We start from the raw sequence: 18758 nt of genomic DNA, 5'->3' as shown, positions 1-18758 counted from the left end.
ATAGAGAAAGGAGGTGAGAGGATTGAATTTTCAAAAATTTCCCTCTAGTTTATATATTGTCATTAGTACCCCAACAAAATGGGCTCTATTTACTTTTTTCCTCATTTTTTATTATTAGATTTTCAAAACCATTCAATCAATATATATGTTCTGTCACCTTCTCTTTAATCGATTCCAATTCAATATTTGTCACGTTTTAAGTTTTTCAGTTTTTTTTAAATATATGTCATTCAAGCTAGTGTTGTCAATCCAAAATAAGAAACAATTGTTGTTAATTAGTATTGAATTATAATATCAACTCCTAATTTGGAAGTTAATAGAAGAAACCAAATTGTAATAAAGCGTTGGGAAAGTAATCTGAGTTTATATTTGGGAAAAGCTAAAACAAACTGAAGAAATTGAAAAAGGAAAATGTGTAGATGGTCATTTCCATTTTGATGGCTTCCATCAATTTCTACTTGCTACCAGGTAGTAATACAACATAAAACCATGTATCAAAATAGTAATCAGAAAAATAAGTGAATGTATTAGAACCAGTGCTACTAAAGTAAACGCAGCTACCCAAAAAGAGAAATGTGAGGGAGGTATTAGCTTCGATAATATCGTTTTTTCACACACATCATGTAAAAGCCAAATCAGTATAGCATCCTTCCAGAATCCACATATTTTGAACAAAAAGTGTTGAAATGAATCATGGAATCCATCTTAACAGGTTTGGATTGGCATGAGCAGAAAAAGCATCTGATGATCAGCTTCAGAAGTTTTAGTTCATCTTTTATTTACATCACATTAGTATACTACACATGCTTGCTCAGAATGGCCTCAACAACATTCTGTGCTATAGGGTGATAAGATTCACGAGCCTCTGCAAATACCCTTTTGGCAAAAACCTTCTCTTCCTCCTTTCCAGTGCCTTGTACAAGTGCAGTGTACAGTGGGCGAAGGTACTTCATCCTCCCAACTTCCTTAAGAGTTTTTTCCACCTCCGGGTAATAATCTTTGCACTTGGAAGAAATTGCCAGTTGAAGAAACCCTACCTTCACCTCGTAATCCTTTGATTCCGAGAGCCTGTAGCGTTCATCAAGAGCTAAGAGCTGTAATTTATCATAAAACAGCAGCATGAGGATTCTGGCTTACCATGAGAGTCAAAATAGATTACAAATCACACAATTAGGAAGATGTTGAGAAATAAACGAGATCAGTCACACTGGAGTATCCACATAAGGTCGAACAACCATAGAATCTTTGGCTCTTTTCGGAAGCACAAAACATATTCACACTTCAAGCAAAGATTAGACTTACTTAAAATTAAAAAACCCAAGAGAACAGACATGAATAAGAAAGTATAAAAGAAGTATGAAAGAAAGTCTGTACAGCATAAAGCTTCACCAATAGCTTCACCAATAGCCCAGATGGGCACCTAGCCTAAGCGCTCAGTCCTAGATTTTGACTCATTAATGCAACAGAGATAATTGCCAAAGCTATCTCAAGTCCAACAAAGCTATAATGATCAGATGAACCAAAGGCAGAACGTTTTGGCATCAAATACAATTACTCCCGCAGGAAGCATCCTTGAACAATTCGATTATGTTCCAGAAAAGCCTATGACGTAAATTTGAAGACAAAAATACTAAAATTTAGATATAAATGAACAAACTATGTATATCAAACAATTAATATCTAAAACATCTTATGTCTTCTATGTGACAAAGAATTCAACAATAAATGGCAATAAAAAAATGACAACTGTTTGTATGCTCACTTAGGAACCATAACAATAATAAAATTTGATATAAATAATGACACAGTTTAATTACAACCAACAACGAAAAAGAGAGGATATGGCCAAAGTAGGAACATAAAAGCATCTTATAGTAGAAGATGTTCAACTGTACCTGTGAAGCTTCAACAGATTTGGGCAAGTTCTCCAAGTAGAGCTCCCACTCCTGGCCGTGCCAATCAGAAACTTCATCCTCCCTTGGCATCCTACCAAGGCTAAATTCATTTGCCAGTGACACAATCTTCGTATACAGAATGGAAACAGGTTCATAGGCATCTGGGGGGATACCAACACCCTCAGTCCACAATGTTAAGTCAATATCTTTCTCTATTCCAGGGATGTTAGTTTTCAGAAAATCAAGAAAGGTGTCGGTATCAATTGACTTGAACTTGAACGTGGCAATATATTTCTTAAGGAATTCATCAAATACAGGCCTTCCAACCTAATCATTCCAAAAATATATAAGAAGCAGAACCAACCAAAGTACTTATTGTATGATTTGTACCAATAACAAAGAAGACTAACCAACTACCTGGCGTTCAATGCGCCATAGGAACTGAAAACCTTTCTCGTATGGAATCTTAGAATATACATCATCTGGATCCACTCCTTCCTGATTGTTTTTGAGCTTTGTGAACTCCAGCCTGTCCTTGAATTTCTCCATTGTCTCCTTTAAACTCCTCCAGCCAATTCCAATATTTAATACTGCTCTGTCTTCTCCTTGTACAACCTCGACAATTCTCCTCTCTGCATATGTCGTAAAACCCTAAAGCAATAAATGGAACCATCTAAACTCACATGCACATAGAACATAAACGTCTCTTACAATCACATAAGAGATCTGTATTCTAGCCCAAAATACCACAGTCTTAATCTCTTTAAACCAGATGCAGATATAAGAAAATGCATTGAATATAAGACACTCCATTAACCATACTTTTGGGCAGAAAAATCTATTGTATGAAGCGAAGGCCAATTGGATAGAAAAACCTGTTGTGCTTATTGATTATAAAAGCCTCAGTCAACTAATTAATAAGCATTTCATTCAATTTTCCATAAACAATTAATGAAAAAAGTTCCAAAAGCCAAACAACTTTAACCAAATTCAACTGAATATCAACCTAATGAATATTTGATGGGAATGAAACAGAGCATAATTTTCATATATATCCCAAGAATGGTGGAAAACGAATATAGGTACAAATTTACGAGCAACTGTATGCCTCATTCAATTTTCGACACAAAATACACGAAAGATTTCCAAAAAACCCAAACAATTTCAACCAAATTAAACTGCCTTCTCATAAGCAAGTAAATACCTCATTCAACCAGAAGTGTTCATTTGTCTTGTTTGTGATCAAATTCCCAGTCCAGCTATGAGCAAGCTCGTGCGCCACCAGCTGAGCACCGCTAGCATCGCCTTTGATCACCGTCGGCGTCAAGAAAACCATCCTCGGATTCTCCATCCCACCGTACGGAAAGCTCGGAGGCAAAACCAGCAAATCGAACCGTTCCCACTCGTACGGTCCAAACAACCTCTCCCCTTGCCTCATCATGTCCTCGGTGGCGGCGAACTCCCTCGCCGCCGAGTCCAACACCGCCGGCACCGACTCGGCATAGACCCTCGTCCTGGGTCCCACCTCCCTGAAACCAATCTCCCCAACCGCGAAAGCAAACAGGTACGACGGAACCGGTTGCTCCATCGTGAACTCCTCCACCACCCTCCCTTCCGCACACCACATAGAATCCCCGCAAACGAGCTCGGCAGCCTCGCCAGCGATCGGAGCTCGCCGCTCGACGTGGCGAGCCGCCATTACCGCCGACAACTGTCTCGGAAAGTTCAGACGCGCATTGTAACATACACGCGCCGCAGGAGTATCCTGGCAGGGGAAGACGGAGCGCGCGTGGATGGCATGGCATTGGGTGTAGACGAGCGGGTAGGTCTTGTTGAAAGTCTGAGGCGGAGAGAGCCATTGGAGGGCAGAGGAAGATGGGGAAGTGGAGTAGACGATTCTCAGAGCGGAGTGGTTGGAGAGGGTGACGGTGAGCTGGGTCCCTCTGATTGGGTCCGGGGAGGAGAGAGAGAAGGGAAGCGGCGCGTCGTCGGAGCTGGGATCGGAAACGGAGTGGATGGTGAGAGAGCGAGTGTCGAGGTGGAGAGAGCCGGTGTGTTGGGTCGAGAGGTTGAGTACGGCGGAGCCGTGGATGGTGAGGGAAGCGAAGTCAAAGTAGAGTGTGAGGGAGATGTGGGTGGCGAATGGGTGAGTTGAATCGGTGAACGAGTGAGGGTCAACGAGTGCCATTGAAGAGAAAGAAGAAGAAAAAGTTAGGGTTAGGGATTGCAGAGTGATTTCAGTGACAGTGAAAAGGTGTTGTTTGGTTAGGAGGAAAATCTGAAAGGAAATGAAAATTTAATGGAAATTTATGCTTTAGAAGCTGTGCTTTGCGTGGGGATTCTTATGATTCTTTTTGTTTTTTATTTTCACTGTGTTGATTTTGGAGGGAGAATGAGGTTCCAAAAGAACATATATATATATATATATATATATATATATTCAGCATAGGATGCGGGTGGTATTCATAGTATTGGTGACGATTTTCTAAAAAATCATGTTAATATTATGAAAAATCGTTATTAATATTACAGTCTTCATGTGGATCGTCCACAGTATTGGTGATGATTTTCTAAAAAATTGTCGTTAATATTATGAAAAACCGTTACTAATATTGCAGTTTTCATGCGGATCGTCCACACTGTAGAATTTTCATATTGAATTTTCAAAAATTTCTCTCTGGTTTATATATTGTCATTAGTACCCCAATAAAATGGGCTCTATTTACTTTTTTTCTCATTTTTTATTGTTAGATTTTCAAAACCATTCAATCAATATATGTTCTGTTACCTTCCCTTTAATCGGTTCAAATTCAATATTTGTCACTTTTTAAGTTTTTAAGTTTTTTTAAATATATGTCATTCAAGCTAGTGTTGTCAATCCAAAATAAGAAACAATTGTTGTTAATTAGTATTGAATTATAATATCAACTCCTAATTTGGAAGTTAATAGAAGAAACCAAATTGTAATAAAGCGTTGGGAAAGTAATCTGAGTTTATATTTGGGAAAAGCAAAAACATAAACAAATAAATTCTGAAGTTTAAAAATTCTACGAAAATATAATTTTGAAAGCTAAAACAAACTGAAGAAATTGAAAAAGGAAAATGTGTAGATGGTCATTTCCATTTTGATGGCTTACCAGGTAGTAATGCAACATAAAACCATGTATCAAAATTGTCATCAGAAAAATGAGTAAATGTATTAGAACCGGTGCCACTAAAGTAAACGCAGTTACCCAGCCTCAGACCCAAAAGAGAAATGTGAGGGAGGTATTAGCTTCGATAATATCGTTTTTTCATACACATCATGTAAAAGCCAAATCAGTATAGCATCCTTCCAGAATCCACATATTTTCAACAAAAAAAGAATTGTTGAAATGAATCATGGAATCCATCTTAACAGTTTTGGATTGGCATGAGCAGAAAAAGCATCTGATGATCAGCTTCAGAAGTTTTAGTTCATCTTTTATTTACATCATATCAGTATACTACACATGCTTGCTCAGAATGGCCTCAACAACATTCTGTGCTATAGGGTGATAAGATTCATGAGCCTCTGCAAATACCCTTTTGGCAAAAACCTTCTCTTCCTCCTTTCCAGTGCCTTGTACAAGTGCAGTGTACAGTGGGCGAAGGTACTTCATCCTCCCAACTTCCTTAAGAGTTTTTTCCACCTCCGCGTAATAATCTTTGCACTTGGAAGAAATTGCCAGTTGGAGAAACCCTACCTTCACCTCGTAATCCTTTGATTCCGAGAGTCTGTAGCGTTCATCAAGAGCTAAGAGCTGTAATTTATCATATAACAGCAGCATGAGGATTCTGGCTTACCATGAGAGTCAAAATAGAATACAAATCACACAATTAGGAAGATGTTGAGAAATAAACGAGATCAGTCACAGTGGAGTATCCACAGAAGGTCGAACAACCATAGAATCTTTGGCTCTTTTAGGAAGCGCAAAACATATTCACACTTCAAGCAAAGATTAGACTTACTTAAAATTAAAAAACCCAAGAGAACAGACATGGATAAGAAAGTATAAGAGAAGTATGAAAGAAAGTCTGTACAGCATAAAGCTTCACCAATAGCTTCACCAATAGCCCAGATGGGCACCTAGCCTAAGCGCTCAGTCCTAGATTTTGACTCATTAATGCAAGAGAGATAATTGCCAAAGCTATCTCAAGTCCAACAAAGCTATAATGATCAGATGAACCAAAGGCAGAACGTTTTGGCATCAAATATAATTACTCCCGAAGGAAGCATCCTTGAACAATTCGATTATATTCCAGAAAAGCCTATGACGTAAATTTGAAGACCAAAATACTAAAATTTAGATATAAATGAACAAACTATGTATATCAAACAATTAATATCTAAAACATCTTATGTCTTCTATGTGCCAAAGAATTCAACAATAAATGGCAATAAAAAAATGACAACCGTTTGTATGCTCACTTAGGAACCATAGCAATAATAAAATTTGATATAAATAATGACACAGTTTAATTACAACCAACAACGAAAAAGAGAGGATATGGCCAAAGTAGGAACATAAAAGCATCTTATAGTAGAAGATGTTCAACTGTACCTGTGAAGCTTCAACAGATTTGGGCAAGTTCTCCAAGTAGAGCTCCCACTCCTGGCCGTGCCAATCAGAAACTTCATCCTCCCTTGGCATCCTACCAAGGCTAAATTCATTTGCCAGTGACACAATCTTCGTATACAGAATGGAAACAGGTTCATAGGCATCTGGGGGGATACCAACACCCTCAGTCCACAATGTTAAGTCAATATCTTTCTCTATTCCAGGGATGTTAGTTTTCAGAAAATCAAGAAAGGTGTCGGTATCAATTGACTTGAACTTGAACGTGGCAATATATTTCTTAAGGAATTCATCAAATACAGGCCGTCCAACCTAATCATTCCAAAAATATATAAGAAGCAGAACCAACCAAAGTACTTATTGTATGATTTGTACCAATAACAAAGATGACTAACCAACTACCTGGCGTTCAATGCGCCATAGGAACTGAAAACCTTTCTCGTATGGAATCTCAGAATATACATCATCTGGATCCACTCCTTCCTGATTGTTTTTGAGCTTTGTGAACTCCAGCCTGTCCTTGAATCTCTCCATTGTCTCCTTTAAACCCCTCCAGCCAATTCCAATATTTAATACTGCTCTGTCTTCTCCTTGTACAACCTCGACAATTCTCCTCTCCGCATATGTCGTAAAACCCTAAAGCAATAAATGGAACCATCTAAACTCACATGCACATAGAACATAAACGTCTCTTACAATCACATAAGAGATCTATATTCTAGCCCAAAATTCCACAGTCTTATCTCTTTAAACCAGATGGAGATATAAGAAAATCATTGAATATAAGACACTCCATTAACCATACTTTTGGGCAGAAAAATCTATTGTATGAAGCGAAGGCCAATTGGATAGAAAAACCTGTTGTGCTTATTGATTATAAAAGCCTCAGTCAACTAATTAATAAGCATTTCATTCAATTTTCCATAAACAATTAATGAAAAAAGTTCCAAAAGCCAAACAACTTTAACTAAATTCAACTGAATATCAACCTAATGAATATTTGATGGAAATGAAACAGAGCATAATTTTCATATATATCCCAAGAATGGTGGATAACGAATATAGGTAAAAATTTACGAGCAACTGTATGCCTCATTCAATTTTCGACACAAAATTCACGAAAGATTTCCAAAAAACCCAAACAATTTCAACCAAATTAAACTGCCTCTTCATAAGCAAGTAAATACCTCATTCAACCAGAAGTGTTCATTCGTCTTGTTTGTGATCAAATTCCCAGTCCAGCTATGAGCAAGCTCGTGCGCCACCAGCTGAGCACCGCTAGCATCGCCTTTGATCACCGTCGGCGTCAAGAAAACCATCCTCGGATTCTCCATCCCACCGTACGGAAAGCTCGGAGGCAAAACCAGCAAATCGAACCGTTCCCACTCGTACGGTCCAAACAACCTCTCCCCTTGCCTTATCATGTCCTCGGTGCTGGCGAACTCCCTCGCCGCCGAGTCCAACACCGCCGGCACCGACTCGGCATAGACCCTCGTCCTGGGTCCCACCTCCCTGAAACCAATCTCCCCAACCGCGAAAGCAAACAGGTACGACGGAACCGGTTGCTCCATCGTGAACTCCTCCACCACCCTCCCTTCCGCACACCACATAGAATCCCCGCAAACGAGCTCGGCAGCCTCGCCAGCGATCGGAGCTCGCCGCTCGACGTGGCGAGCCGCCATTACCGCCGACAACTGTCTCGGAAAGTTCAGACGCGCATTGTAACATACACGCGCCGCAGGAGTATCCTGGCAGGGGAAGACGGAGCGCGCGTGGATGGCCTGGCATTGGGTGTAGACGAGCGGGTAGGTCTTGTTGAAAGTCTGAGGCGGAGAGAGCCATTGGAGGGCAGAGGAAGATGGGGAAGTGGAGTAGACGATTCTCAGAGCGGAGTGGTTGGAGAGGGTGACAGTGAGCTGGGTCCCTCTGATTGGGTCCGGGGAGGAGAGAGAGAAGGGAAGCGGCGCGTCGTCGGAGCTGGGATCGGAAACGGAGTGGATGGTGAGAGAGCGAGTGTCGAGGTGGAGAGAGCCGGTGTGTTGGGTCGAGAGGTTGAGTACGGCGGAGCCGTGGATGGTGAGGGAAGCGAAGTCAAAGTAGAGTGTGAGGGAGATGTGGGTGGCGAATGGGTGAGTTGAATCGGTGAACGAGTGGGGGTCAACGAGTGCCATTGAAGAGAAAGAAGAAGAAAAAGTTAGGGTTAGGGATTGCAGAGTGATTTCAGTGACAATGAAAAGGTGTTGTTTGGTTAGGAGGAAAATCTGAAAGGAAATGAAAATTTAATGGAAATTTATGCTTTAGAAGCTGTGCTTTGCGTGGGGATCTTTCTTATGATTCTTTTTGTTTTTTATTTTCACTATGTTGATTTTGGAGGGAGAATGAGGTTCCAAAAGGACAAACTATATATTTATATATATATATATATATATTTATGTATTTATATAATTTATATATATATAAATATATTTGTCTTTTCTTCAATTGATTATATAAAAAAATAAATAAATAAAAAGTTTATGAAATTAAATATTCCTTTTTTATTTTTTATTTTGTATTCTATTCATTAAAAGAGCAAAAACGGAAAATTCCTTTTGAATTAACGGCAAAGGCAATGTTGTTTCTCAAATAAATAAATAAGAAAATGCAACGCTGAAGTGATAAAAAATGAAAAATTAATAATACTGTGATACAAATTTTAGCAAACGATATGGCACAATAAAATGAAAACATTTATAGATATATATTCAATTTAAAATTTAAAAAATTTAAAAAATATTTAAAAATTTAAAAATATTTAATTTAGATTTTAAAAAAATTATATAAGTCTAATAATATTTAATTCAAATTTTATAAAAATATATTAAAATTAAGATGTATTTAATTAGAAATTTATAAAAAAAATTTAATTTATATATATTTAAAAAGTTATTAATTTTAAAAAAATATAGATTTTAATAAATTTGAAAAAAATTTATAAATGAAATTGTGAAAAAAAATTATCAATATAAAATTTAATTTTAATTTTAAAAATTTTATTAGATTTTTATAAATTTTTTATGATAAAATTTTATAACAATTTATTAAATTTTTTAAAATCTATAATTCATTTTAAATCTATTAAATTTTAAATAAATACACCGTCATTATATTTTATAATTTATTTCTTGATATATAAATAGAAATTTTGTATTTTCATCACATATGGTATATGAACGTACGTTGTTGTTGTTGGTTTTTTTTTTTTTTTGGGGGGGGGGTGGGAAGGAAGGGGTTATCATATTAAGAAAAAGAAAGATACATCAAAATCCATTATTTGGATTTAAGATTGTCCATTAATGACAAATTTTACATTGATTTTATTGAGATAAAAAAAATTAAAAAAATAAGTAAAGACGTCCTAAGTTTTTTTTTTTTTTTGGAAAGAACATTGTAACATACGTCATTTTCATTTTTACTGATATTTATTAAGTATTAATAGGTTATTAAAGTGTATATGAGTTTTTAAATAAAAAAAATATTTATATATATATATATAATTAATATTGAGGGAGATTTTAGATACACTGCTAATTGAACCAAAAATATGAGATCATAAACTAATTGGTCATTAAAGCTCGAAAACATCTTTTAATGAGTGGATAGAAAAGATTGTCCTAAACTTTTTAAAAGAGTTTTTAATAAAAACTAATAAAGTGTAGTTTCTCCAAAATATCTCCTGAAAAAGATGAAGATCTTAAAAAACACCAAAAAAAAAAAAAAAAAAAAAAAAAAGAGGTTATCTCAAACATGGCCAAAATATCCTTTAAGAAAACAAGTGTATCCGTGTATTTTGGTGAAAGAATAAGAAATAAAATGAAATAATTCTCTTCAATTTTTTCCTAAATTTCAATATGCACTTAATTTTTATTTTTATTTTTTTTTTGTTGGAAATATCCATTGAAGTTTAAAACCCAACATTTGTTATTTCTGATATTGCAATAAAAAAGCAAAAAAAAGAAATTTTTTATTATTATTATAAAGTTTGAAGACTCAAATTTGAAATCAAACTTTAAAAGTACATATAAAAAGAGTTAAAATCTTTTTTTCTTTAATTATCTATAATAATATTATATAAATTTATTTACTAAATGATAATAATATTATAAATATTATAAATGAAAGAGAAACCATTTATATTTACAATTTCTAAATCGTGTTTTGAAACACATAATAGATGAAAATTATTATAAATAATAAAAAAATAATAATAATATTTTAAATATAATATTAGCAAGCATTATTACCGAATAAAGATTGTATTTGAAACACCAGAATGATATTTTTGCCTTTTTTTATTTTTTATTTTTTATTTTTTTGCTATAATAAGACAAAGTAATGTTACGGCCACTAATACATTTACCAAATTAACTATTTTAAAAGGGTTGTTAGGGGTAAAACTGAACGGATATAAAATTTGATGAAGTGCAAGTGTGTTGCTTTGGAAGCTGTGCTTTGCGTGCGGGTCTTTATGATTCTGATTGTCTTTTGTTTGTTAACTTGGGAGCGAGTATCAGAGGCCAAGCCAAAAAAATATAAAGCAATATGTATTTTAATTTTCTTTGTTTTTTCTTCAATAAAATATTATATAAAAAAATAAAAACACTCTATGAAATTAATATCCCTTTTTATTTTTAATTTTGTATCCGTTCGTTAGGGAAAAAAGAAAAAGAAAAAGAATCCCTTTGTATTACCTGCAAATTCAATGTTGTTTGTCAAATAAATGAATAAATAATTGAACCCAAAATATGAGATTATAAACTAATTGATCGTTATTGTATAGGCTTTTTTAGTATGATATTTGAAAAAATTATATTAGCTCTTTGTTGTTTCAACCTGCAAATTTTCTAGGTAATTGATCTTGGTTCCCGAGAAAACGAAAAGAAACGACCAGATGTTAAGATTTTTATTTTTATTTTTTATTTTTTGTGTTTCTGAAAGAAGGACCAGAATATTGATGGGTCTCTGAAGGTAACGTTTTTATGGGTGTGATGTGCGAAAGAGAAAGAAGATGGAACTGGAGAGAGAAGAAGATGACACTGAATGTTGACGTCTGTTAATTGAATTTACAGCCGTATTTTAGTAAAATGATGTGGCAAAGTTTGTCCAAATGTCCTTTATTTAATAGAGGAGCATCCACTCACTCAATACTCAATACGTCGTGAGTGGTAATTGAGTTTTTTTATCCCACATATGACAGTAAGAAGAGATTATTTATTTATTTATTTTTACTATCCGACACGGTGAAAATAGTTTTTTTTTTTTTTGGCTCTATAAAAATAGTTTAATACTTTAATTATTTTTTTTTGGGTAAATTTAATAATATGTTATTTTTTATTCACTTAATATAATGTTCAATCTGATTTATTTGTTATTGAAATTTGACAAGACTGTTCAAAAATATAGTCTTTTCACTAAAAAAAAAAATAGTGCATATATAATATATATTTAGTTTTATTATTTTTAAAAAGAACTAGAAATTTGATAGAACATGAAAGAAAATGCAAACAATAGAATGTTTAATTCTATTTTTCTTTTAAATGAATTATCATATTTCAATTGTAGAATCCTAATATTGATCTCAAACTCCACTATAATATGGTATTTTTTTTTTTTTGGGGGGAAAATAAATATGATATATTTTTTTGATGGATATAATATGGTGATATATATGTTGGTTATTGAAGCAAGTCTATAAATATATTACCTTCTAGTTTCCAGACACACAAAGTTTTATGTAATATTTTCAGATATTGAAAATTTTAGTAGGAAAATAAAATATATTGACTCAAAAACAAAAATTGTAAAATTTTAGTATTTTTTTTAGATTAATCTTCTTATTTCCTTTATAATTAGGTACATTTATAAAGAATTTTTTACACCACTAAGAAGTTAGTATTGGATGATAAAAAAACATTTATTATATATTTCATTCAATTGTGCGATCCAATATAATTAAGAGAGTATAAGAACTTTGGCAAAATAAAAAATTAAAAAATATATAAAAACACAATTATTATATTGGACTTGCACTTTTTGGACAATTGATACCTATTTTATTTTAGGATATCCATGCAGGGATAGTTTAAATTAATTATTTTAAATAAGATAAAAACAATTTAATGTTTAATAGCAAAACTACAGTTAATCCTTATGACAATTCTAAATTAGAATGCTCCATTTTATTTCTTTCTTTTTTCTTTTTATTTTTTTATTTTTTTTTGGGAATTCCTTACTTGAATATCAACAAAAAATACTTAGCTAGAATGATAGAAATAATAATAGGGCTCGTTTGGTACGCAGGATAGGTCCGGATCGGACAGGATCGGACAGGATCGAATAATGCAGTACTGTGTTTGGTATAGTTCTGAACTGAATGTTGGACTAGTTGTCCCATGTTTCGTACAGGATCGGACTGGATTGGATTATTTTATAATCATAGTATTTATTTTGTTATATATGAAAAGATTTAAAATTATATTTATATTTACAAAAAAAAAAATATTATATTTAATTAAAGTTTTATTATTACTTATATTTAATATGTTTTGTATAGATATTTATATGTTCAATTAATTAATAATAAAAATAATTTAATGATATTTATAATACATTTGTAATTTTTTTTTAACACCCATAAACTACTTAAAATATTGTTTTCAAAACCAATTAAAATAAAATTACTAATCATGAATAACAATTAAATACAAATAAAAAAAATTGACATAATATTTAATTAAGAACTTGTTAATAGCATAAAAATATTCATCTTCAATTCATACATATAGATATATAGATATATAAATAAATGTCACATGTAGTTGCACTTTTAACAAGTATGACATCCGTATATATATATATTGGATTTTACAAGGATGATCTAATTATATAAGAAATAAGTAAATAAACCCATTGATAGTAAGCCAAATAAACAACCTAATACAAAACCATTACCCCACTCGTTGTGAAATTGAGCACGTGTATGTACAGTGGTGGTATTTTGTATTGGATTTGCTTCATTACGATTCCTCATTGTTTATTCTACAAACTCAACATATGCAATTTCAGCTTCTTCAATTGTATTATAGGCTTGATATAAATTATTTGTAAATCCGTGCACTTGTTGATGACATTCAGACCAAGAATTATATATTCCTGGTTGTCTACCTTTAAACACAACATAAACCCTTCTCTTTGCCATTCAATATTCCTACATATAATAATAAATGACAATATAATATAGTAATATTATTAAACAAAATAACAACTAACCAAATCAATAAAGTGCATGTTAATATTCTAAAACATAACACATAATAATAAAATTATCCGTACATGCATAATTAGAAACCAACATTCAATACGTTACAATATATGTCCATAAGTTTTAATTCCAAATGTTCATAGTTGTCATCCTTTCATACATATCCATAAATATATAATCCACAACAATACTAATTTAGTTATCCAAAAATCCACGAGCAAATTCAATCTTCTGCGCATCGGTTTTAATAATCTTGAAAACCTCAACGTTCGATGGATCCGATCTCATTGCCTTAGAGATTTTGAGATTGTCAGTAATAGGGAATCCTAACCTGTCAAGCTTCATAGCTAAGTATTATGGATAATTGATATCAGACTTCTCCAACTTGTCTAACTGTGTAGCCAATTTATCAATAAACTTATCTGCTACATTGTTTAACCCACTAACGATGTCAACATTCTTCGATTGAGCTTTCCTCTTACCTCTTAATTGGGATTGTGTGGGCAGTTGACTATGTGTTTGATTCATAGACATTGGAGAACCCACATCATCAAATTGGTCATTGTCGGGCTCCATATTTATATCATTAACTAAATCAATTGGAGTTTGTGCTCCATGTCCTGTTGCCTGATCCTTCCCAAAAATATTAGCAAGCCTCTCATATATCGGAAAAGGTTTATCTCTCCAACTTTTTGCACTTGGATTACTCTAAAATAAAAAAAGCCATCATTTAGTAAAAACATTATATATTTAAGATAAGAAACACAAAATTCAATAAAGGTATTTTTCCTAACAAAGTCAAAACCTGCACATATGCTTTCCAAGCATTGTCACTGTCAATCTCCATACATTTAAGAGTGTCATTCCATCCAAATCCACTTTTGTTCAGCATGTTGTATATGATGCCATATTGCTTCTTCCACTTTTTTAGCTTCGATTCAATATGTGGAGTTGCTCGCAATCCCGAGTTAGGACACATTTCAGCCAGTTGACGCTCAATCATATTAAGTGTACCAGGTTTAAATGCTCCCGTGTCACAACGTTGCCCACTAGCTACAGCTTCATCTAAAAGAACCAGCAAAGCTTCTTCCTCACCTCTACTCCATGTACGCCTAGATTCACCCCACCTATTATCGTTATTGCTACCTCCAGCTTCCATTGCTATTCAAGTAAACATTTTATGATTCCAACATTATCAAAACAAGATGCAAACAAAATAACAATAAATCTCAAATGTTGCACTTAATATAATATAAGTTTGCCTTCATACATATTATCCAAAAGATTTAACAAACAATATTAAATAAGCAGTGTGAAACATAATTTTTTACATAACCATCAACTAGTAATCATGATGACCTCTCCACTCACCAAACATTTGCTTAGCTAACTCATCTCTCCAATTCGTCCATTGATCTGAGGAAGCAATTGATCCTATAATGTCCTCCTCTTCATTAATGTCCACATTTTCCATCCTATCATATTCGACTTCTCCAGGATCGAGTGTCATTTCTCTTCTAATCAGATTATGTATCAGACAACATGCAGTAATGGTTTTGATTTGTGTTGCAATTGGGTAGAAAGATGGACTTCTTAAAATTGCCCATCGCATTTTAAGAACCCCAAAGCATCTTTCTATGATATTCCTAGCTGATGCATGCTTCATGTTGAAATACTCTTGATGATTTATGGGTGCACAACCATCTCTCCATTCGGAAAGTTGATATCTTGTTCCCCTATATGGTGCAAGAAATCCTTCATCATTTGTGTAACCAGCATCCACTAAGTAATAACACCCTAACACAGAAAAATTTCTCCTATTAGTTTATGCAATGTTAATCCACTCAATGAAATATTATAGGATTGGTCTTACCGGTTGGTACTTTTAGTCCATTTGGCCTACTTATTGCATTTCTAAGTACTCTGGAATCTGAAGCGGAGCCTTCCCAACCCGGTAATACAAATATAAATTCCATATTCGGGTTACATACACCTAAGACATTTGTTGCGATCTCACCATTTCTTGTTCGATATCTTGGCTTATCGATTTCAGGTACTTTCACCTTAATATAAGTTTCATCTAATGCTCCCAAACAATTCTACGACACAAACAATTTTACTAACGTCAGATAATGCTACAAGTCATCTAACTATAAAATTAATAACCAAACTAGTCCACATACGTACCTTAAACATTTTCCATCTATCATCCGAGCAATTATCCGACACAGGTTTAGGATGCCTCAACAAAATGGAATGTAAGCGCAACACTCCATTCAATACTGAATTGAAATATCTACTAATTGTCTCCCCTGATCTATAGAATCGACTGATAATTGTACGGTTTTTTGTATGATGAGCAATTATGTGCAAAAATATGCACACTTGCTCTTCCAATGTAACAGTACCATCTCTTTTCACATATCCATCCTGGCGTAATAACCGACATAAAATAACAAATGTTCTCCTATCCATCCTCAATTGACTAATACAAGTGACATCATTGTCCAACAAACTATCTATAAAAGATGTACGCAATTCAGTATTCTTAGTTATTCTATTCCTAACACGTCTTTCATTTCTCCTTTGCCACGCTACATACATGTACATAAAAAAGATAAACATAAAGCCCCAACAAAAAGATTGAATCACAACTAATTTTCTTCCATCCATCTCTACAAAAAAGAAAAAAAAAACAACAAATAAAAAAAAATTATAAGAAATACAATAAATTGAGCTGCTATTGCCAATACAATTGAATAAATACAGAAAACAAAAATCTTCCATAAATAATATATTTATATATTAGCATTCACAATAAACATTATATATATTTGGAAGGTCAAAATAAAAGGTGGATTTAAGTATTTTTAAACTCTTCAAACTCAATATATATATATATATCATCAAATTTTTTTTTTTATTATTAATGATGGAGCCAATGAAATAGTTTTCAAACAACATTGGTAAATTACAAAAACAAAAAATAAAAAATAAATAAAAATTATAATTATTGCAAAAACTAAATACAACTTTTTGAGCTTTTATAATTTGGATAATCATTGTGTTGCAACCCAAACTTATGGTGAAGTATGAGTTAGATGGAGAAAAATATATGTTGTATATAATTAAAGACAAAAAATGAATTATATAAAGAAGTTATTTGAAATAGATTTAATTAATAAATATGCTTAAAAATAACTTTATATAAACGACTAGATTGCAATCATTTTAGCAAAATGATGTAAGTATTTTTATTTTTATTTTAATTTTTGGTTAAAAAGGTTTGAATTGATTGTTGATGGGATTAAGAAGCTTTTTGTTCGGTCTTGTTAATATGATTCTGCTATTATTGAGGTGGAAATATGTACTTATATTTTGTCTTATCTTTAATGTTCAGGGAAGAGCACGCTTTTCGTTCATGGGAGGAAGAGGTGGATTTTTTTGGAAGCAAGTGACCTTTAGATTGTCTGATGAAAGGTTAATCCAAATTGTAAATTCAGAAAGATTTAGCATAATATACTTTCTTTTAAAAAAAAATTTTTGAGTTCCTTTTTGCTTTGAACATTTTCATGTGGTTTTAAGACTTTGTGTCTTTAACATGATGGTGTTGTTTTTTCATATGGTGTATTACTCTGGAGAATTTTTTACTCTATTGTAGAACTATGCAAGTTTTTTTTCACTTTAAATGAAAGTGACATACTTACAATTTACAGTGATATGGCTTCAAAAGGTGGCGGTTATCTATCAGTTGAAGATTCTTGAAAATAGTGGGTGTGTGTGTGTGTGTGATAGCTACACTTGAAAAGTGGAAACTACAACTAAAACATTTTGACCACCAAAGCTTATATAGCTATGTATCTCCATTTGCAAGTCTGCGAATTCAAAATACAGAAATACTCCAACAAGCTTAGACACATGACAAGGAACAAGTGGGAATTCAAAATTGACAAAGTTGAGGACAGAAATACTCCAACAAGCTTAGACACATGACAAGGAACAAGTGGTACACGTAAAAATTAGAAATCCATGTCCCTGTACACCTGACGTGCATATGTTCAATAATCCGTCTAGCCAATGAGCATATATGATGCAAGAAAACTACAACTAACTATTAATATAGCCATATATGTACATATTCTAATTTCATAATAAGTCTTCGTATATTTTAAACCTGAAGTTTTTTTGTCATGATGTCCATATTTTATAACCATTAGAATAATATAAGGTTTTAAGGGCTAAATATAAAACTGAGAACCTGGTTGGAGCCATCATATTCAGCTTGATATGTTATAGAACAAATTATATTCAAACGCCAAATGACAAAAAAACATTCTTTGACACTTCTTATAGAATACATAGCCACCCAATGTTTCCATTTGTTGTCAGACAATGAAGATAAAAACATGTTTGATAACAAGTTTCAAACAAGTTGACACCAAAAAGGGGTGTTAGATTTTTTAATAGAGATGCGCATAACCTTATGAGAAACTCACAAATTGCACAGCAAATATATTTCACAAAATATGCAGTGATAAGTTACATTACAAATAACTTCCATAAAGGACTATTATGGTTACATTTTCCTTTTTGTAGAAGTTCTTTTTATTATTATTATTATTATTTGAGAGGCATTTATTTTGCTATAGCCAGGTTTAAGGATATTTTTAACATAAAACAGATAACAATTTTCCCACTTGTAAATTACAGCCAGGAGAAAAAATATACATGGAGAGAGAGAGAAAGAAAGAAGAGTGGCTGCATCTGGCTTAGCATGATGTAAGCCACAAGTATTTTATCAACCGTATTAGCCACAAGAAAAATAATTTTAAAAGAAAAAAAGAAAAAAAGAGGAGAAATATTTTCAAATTCTGCCAACCACTCCCCATGGCTTCAGCACCAGGAAGAGCTTATGAAAGAATTAATTAAGCTAAATTGTCCCCTTACTAAGAGCTAATAGACAAC

General features: G+C 33.1%; 3 protein-coding genes across 3 annotated transcripts; all 3 read right to left on the bottom strand.

Annotated features, from left to right (window-relative positions):
- Positions 1-564: 564 nt before the first annotated feature.
- Positions 565-4287, bottom strand: LOC125421299 (leucine aminopeptidase). Its single transcript, XM_048469844.2, has 4 exons — positions 3100-4287; positions 2313-2546; positions 1896-2222; positions 565-1094 (listed from the first exon to the last, which is right to left on the bottom strand). The coding sequence occupies exons 1-4, from the start codon at positions 4081-4083 to the stop codon at positions 798-800; spliced, it is 1842 nt and encodes a 613-aa protein (XP_048325801.2). The 5' UTR covers positions 4084-4287; the 3' UTR covers positions 565-797.
- Positions 4288-5110: 823 nt separating this feature from the next.
- Positions 5111-8873, bottom strand: LOC107413610 (leucine aminopeptidase). Its single transcript, XM_048470326.2, has 4 exons — positions 7681-8873; positions 6896-7129; positions 6479-6805; positions 5111-5677 (listed from the first exon to the last, which is right to left on the bottom strand). The coding sequence occupies exons 1-4, from the start codon at positions 8662-8664 to the stop codon at positions 5381-5383; spliced, it is 1842 nt and encodes a 613-aa protein (XP_048326283.2). The 5' UTR covers positions 8665-8873; the 3' UTR covers positions 5111-5380.
- Positions 8874-13968: 5095 nt separating this feature from the next.
- LOC112489750 (uncharacterized) lies at positions 13969-15303 on the bottom strand. The gene is made up of 3 exons (XM_060819828.1): positions 15165-15303; positions 14599-14954; positions 13969-14501 (listed from the first exon to the last, which is right to left on the bottom strand). Exons 1-3 carry the CDS (start codon positions 15301-15303, stop codon positions 14148-14150), a joined length of 849 nt encoding a protein of 282 aa, XP_060675811.1. The 3' UTR covers positions 13969-14147.
- Between the last annotated feature and the right edge of the window lie 3455 nt (positions 15304-18758).

The sequence above is a fragment of the Ziziphus jujuba genome, chromosome 8 (assembly GCF_031755915.1).
Source record: "Ziziphus jujuba cultivar Dongzao chromosome 8, ASM3175591v1".
NCBI lineage: Eukaryota > Viridiplantae > Streptophyta > Magnoliopsida > Rosales > Rhamnaceae > Ziziphus > Ziziphus jujuba.
The sequence above is the reverse complement of the archived record's forward strand: the minus strand, read 5'-3'. Positions and strand labels throughout refer to the sequence as shown.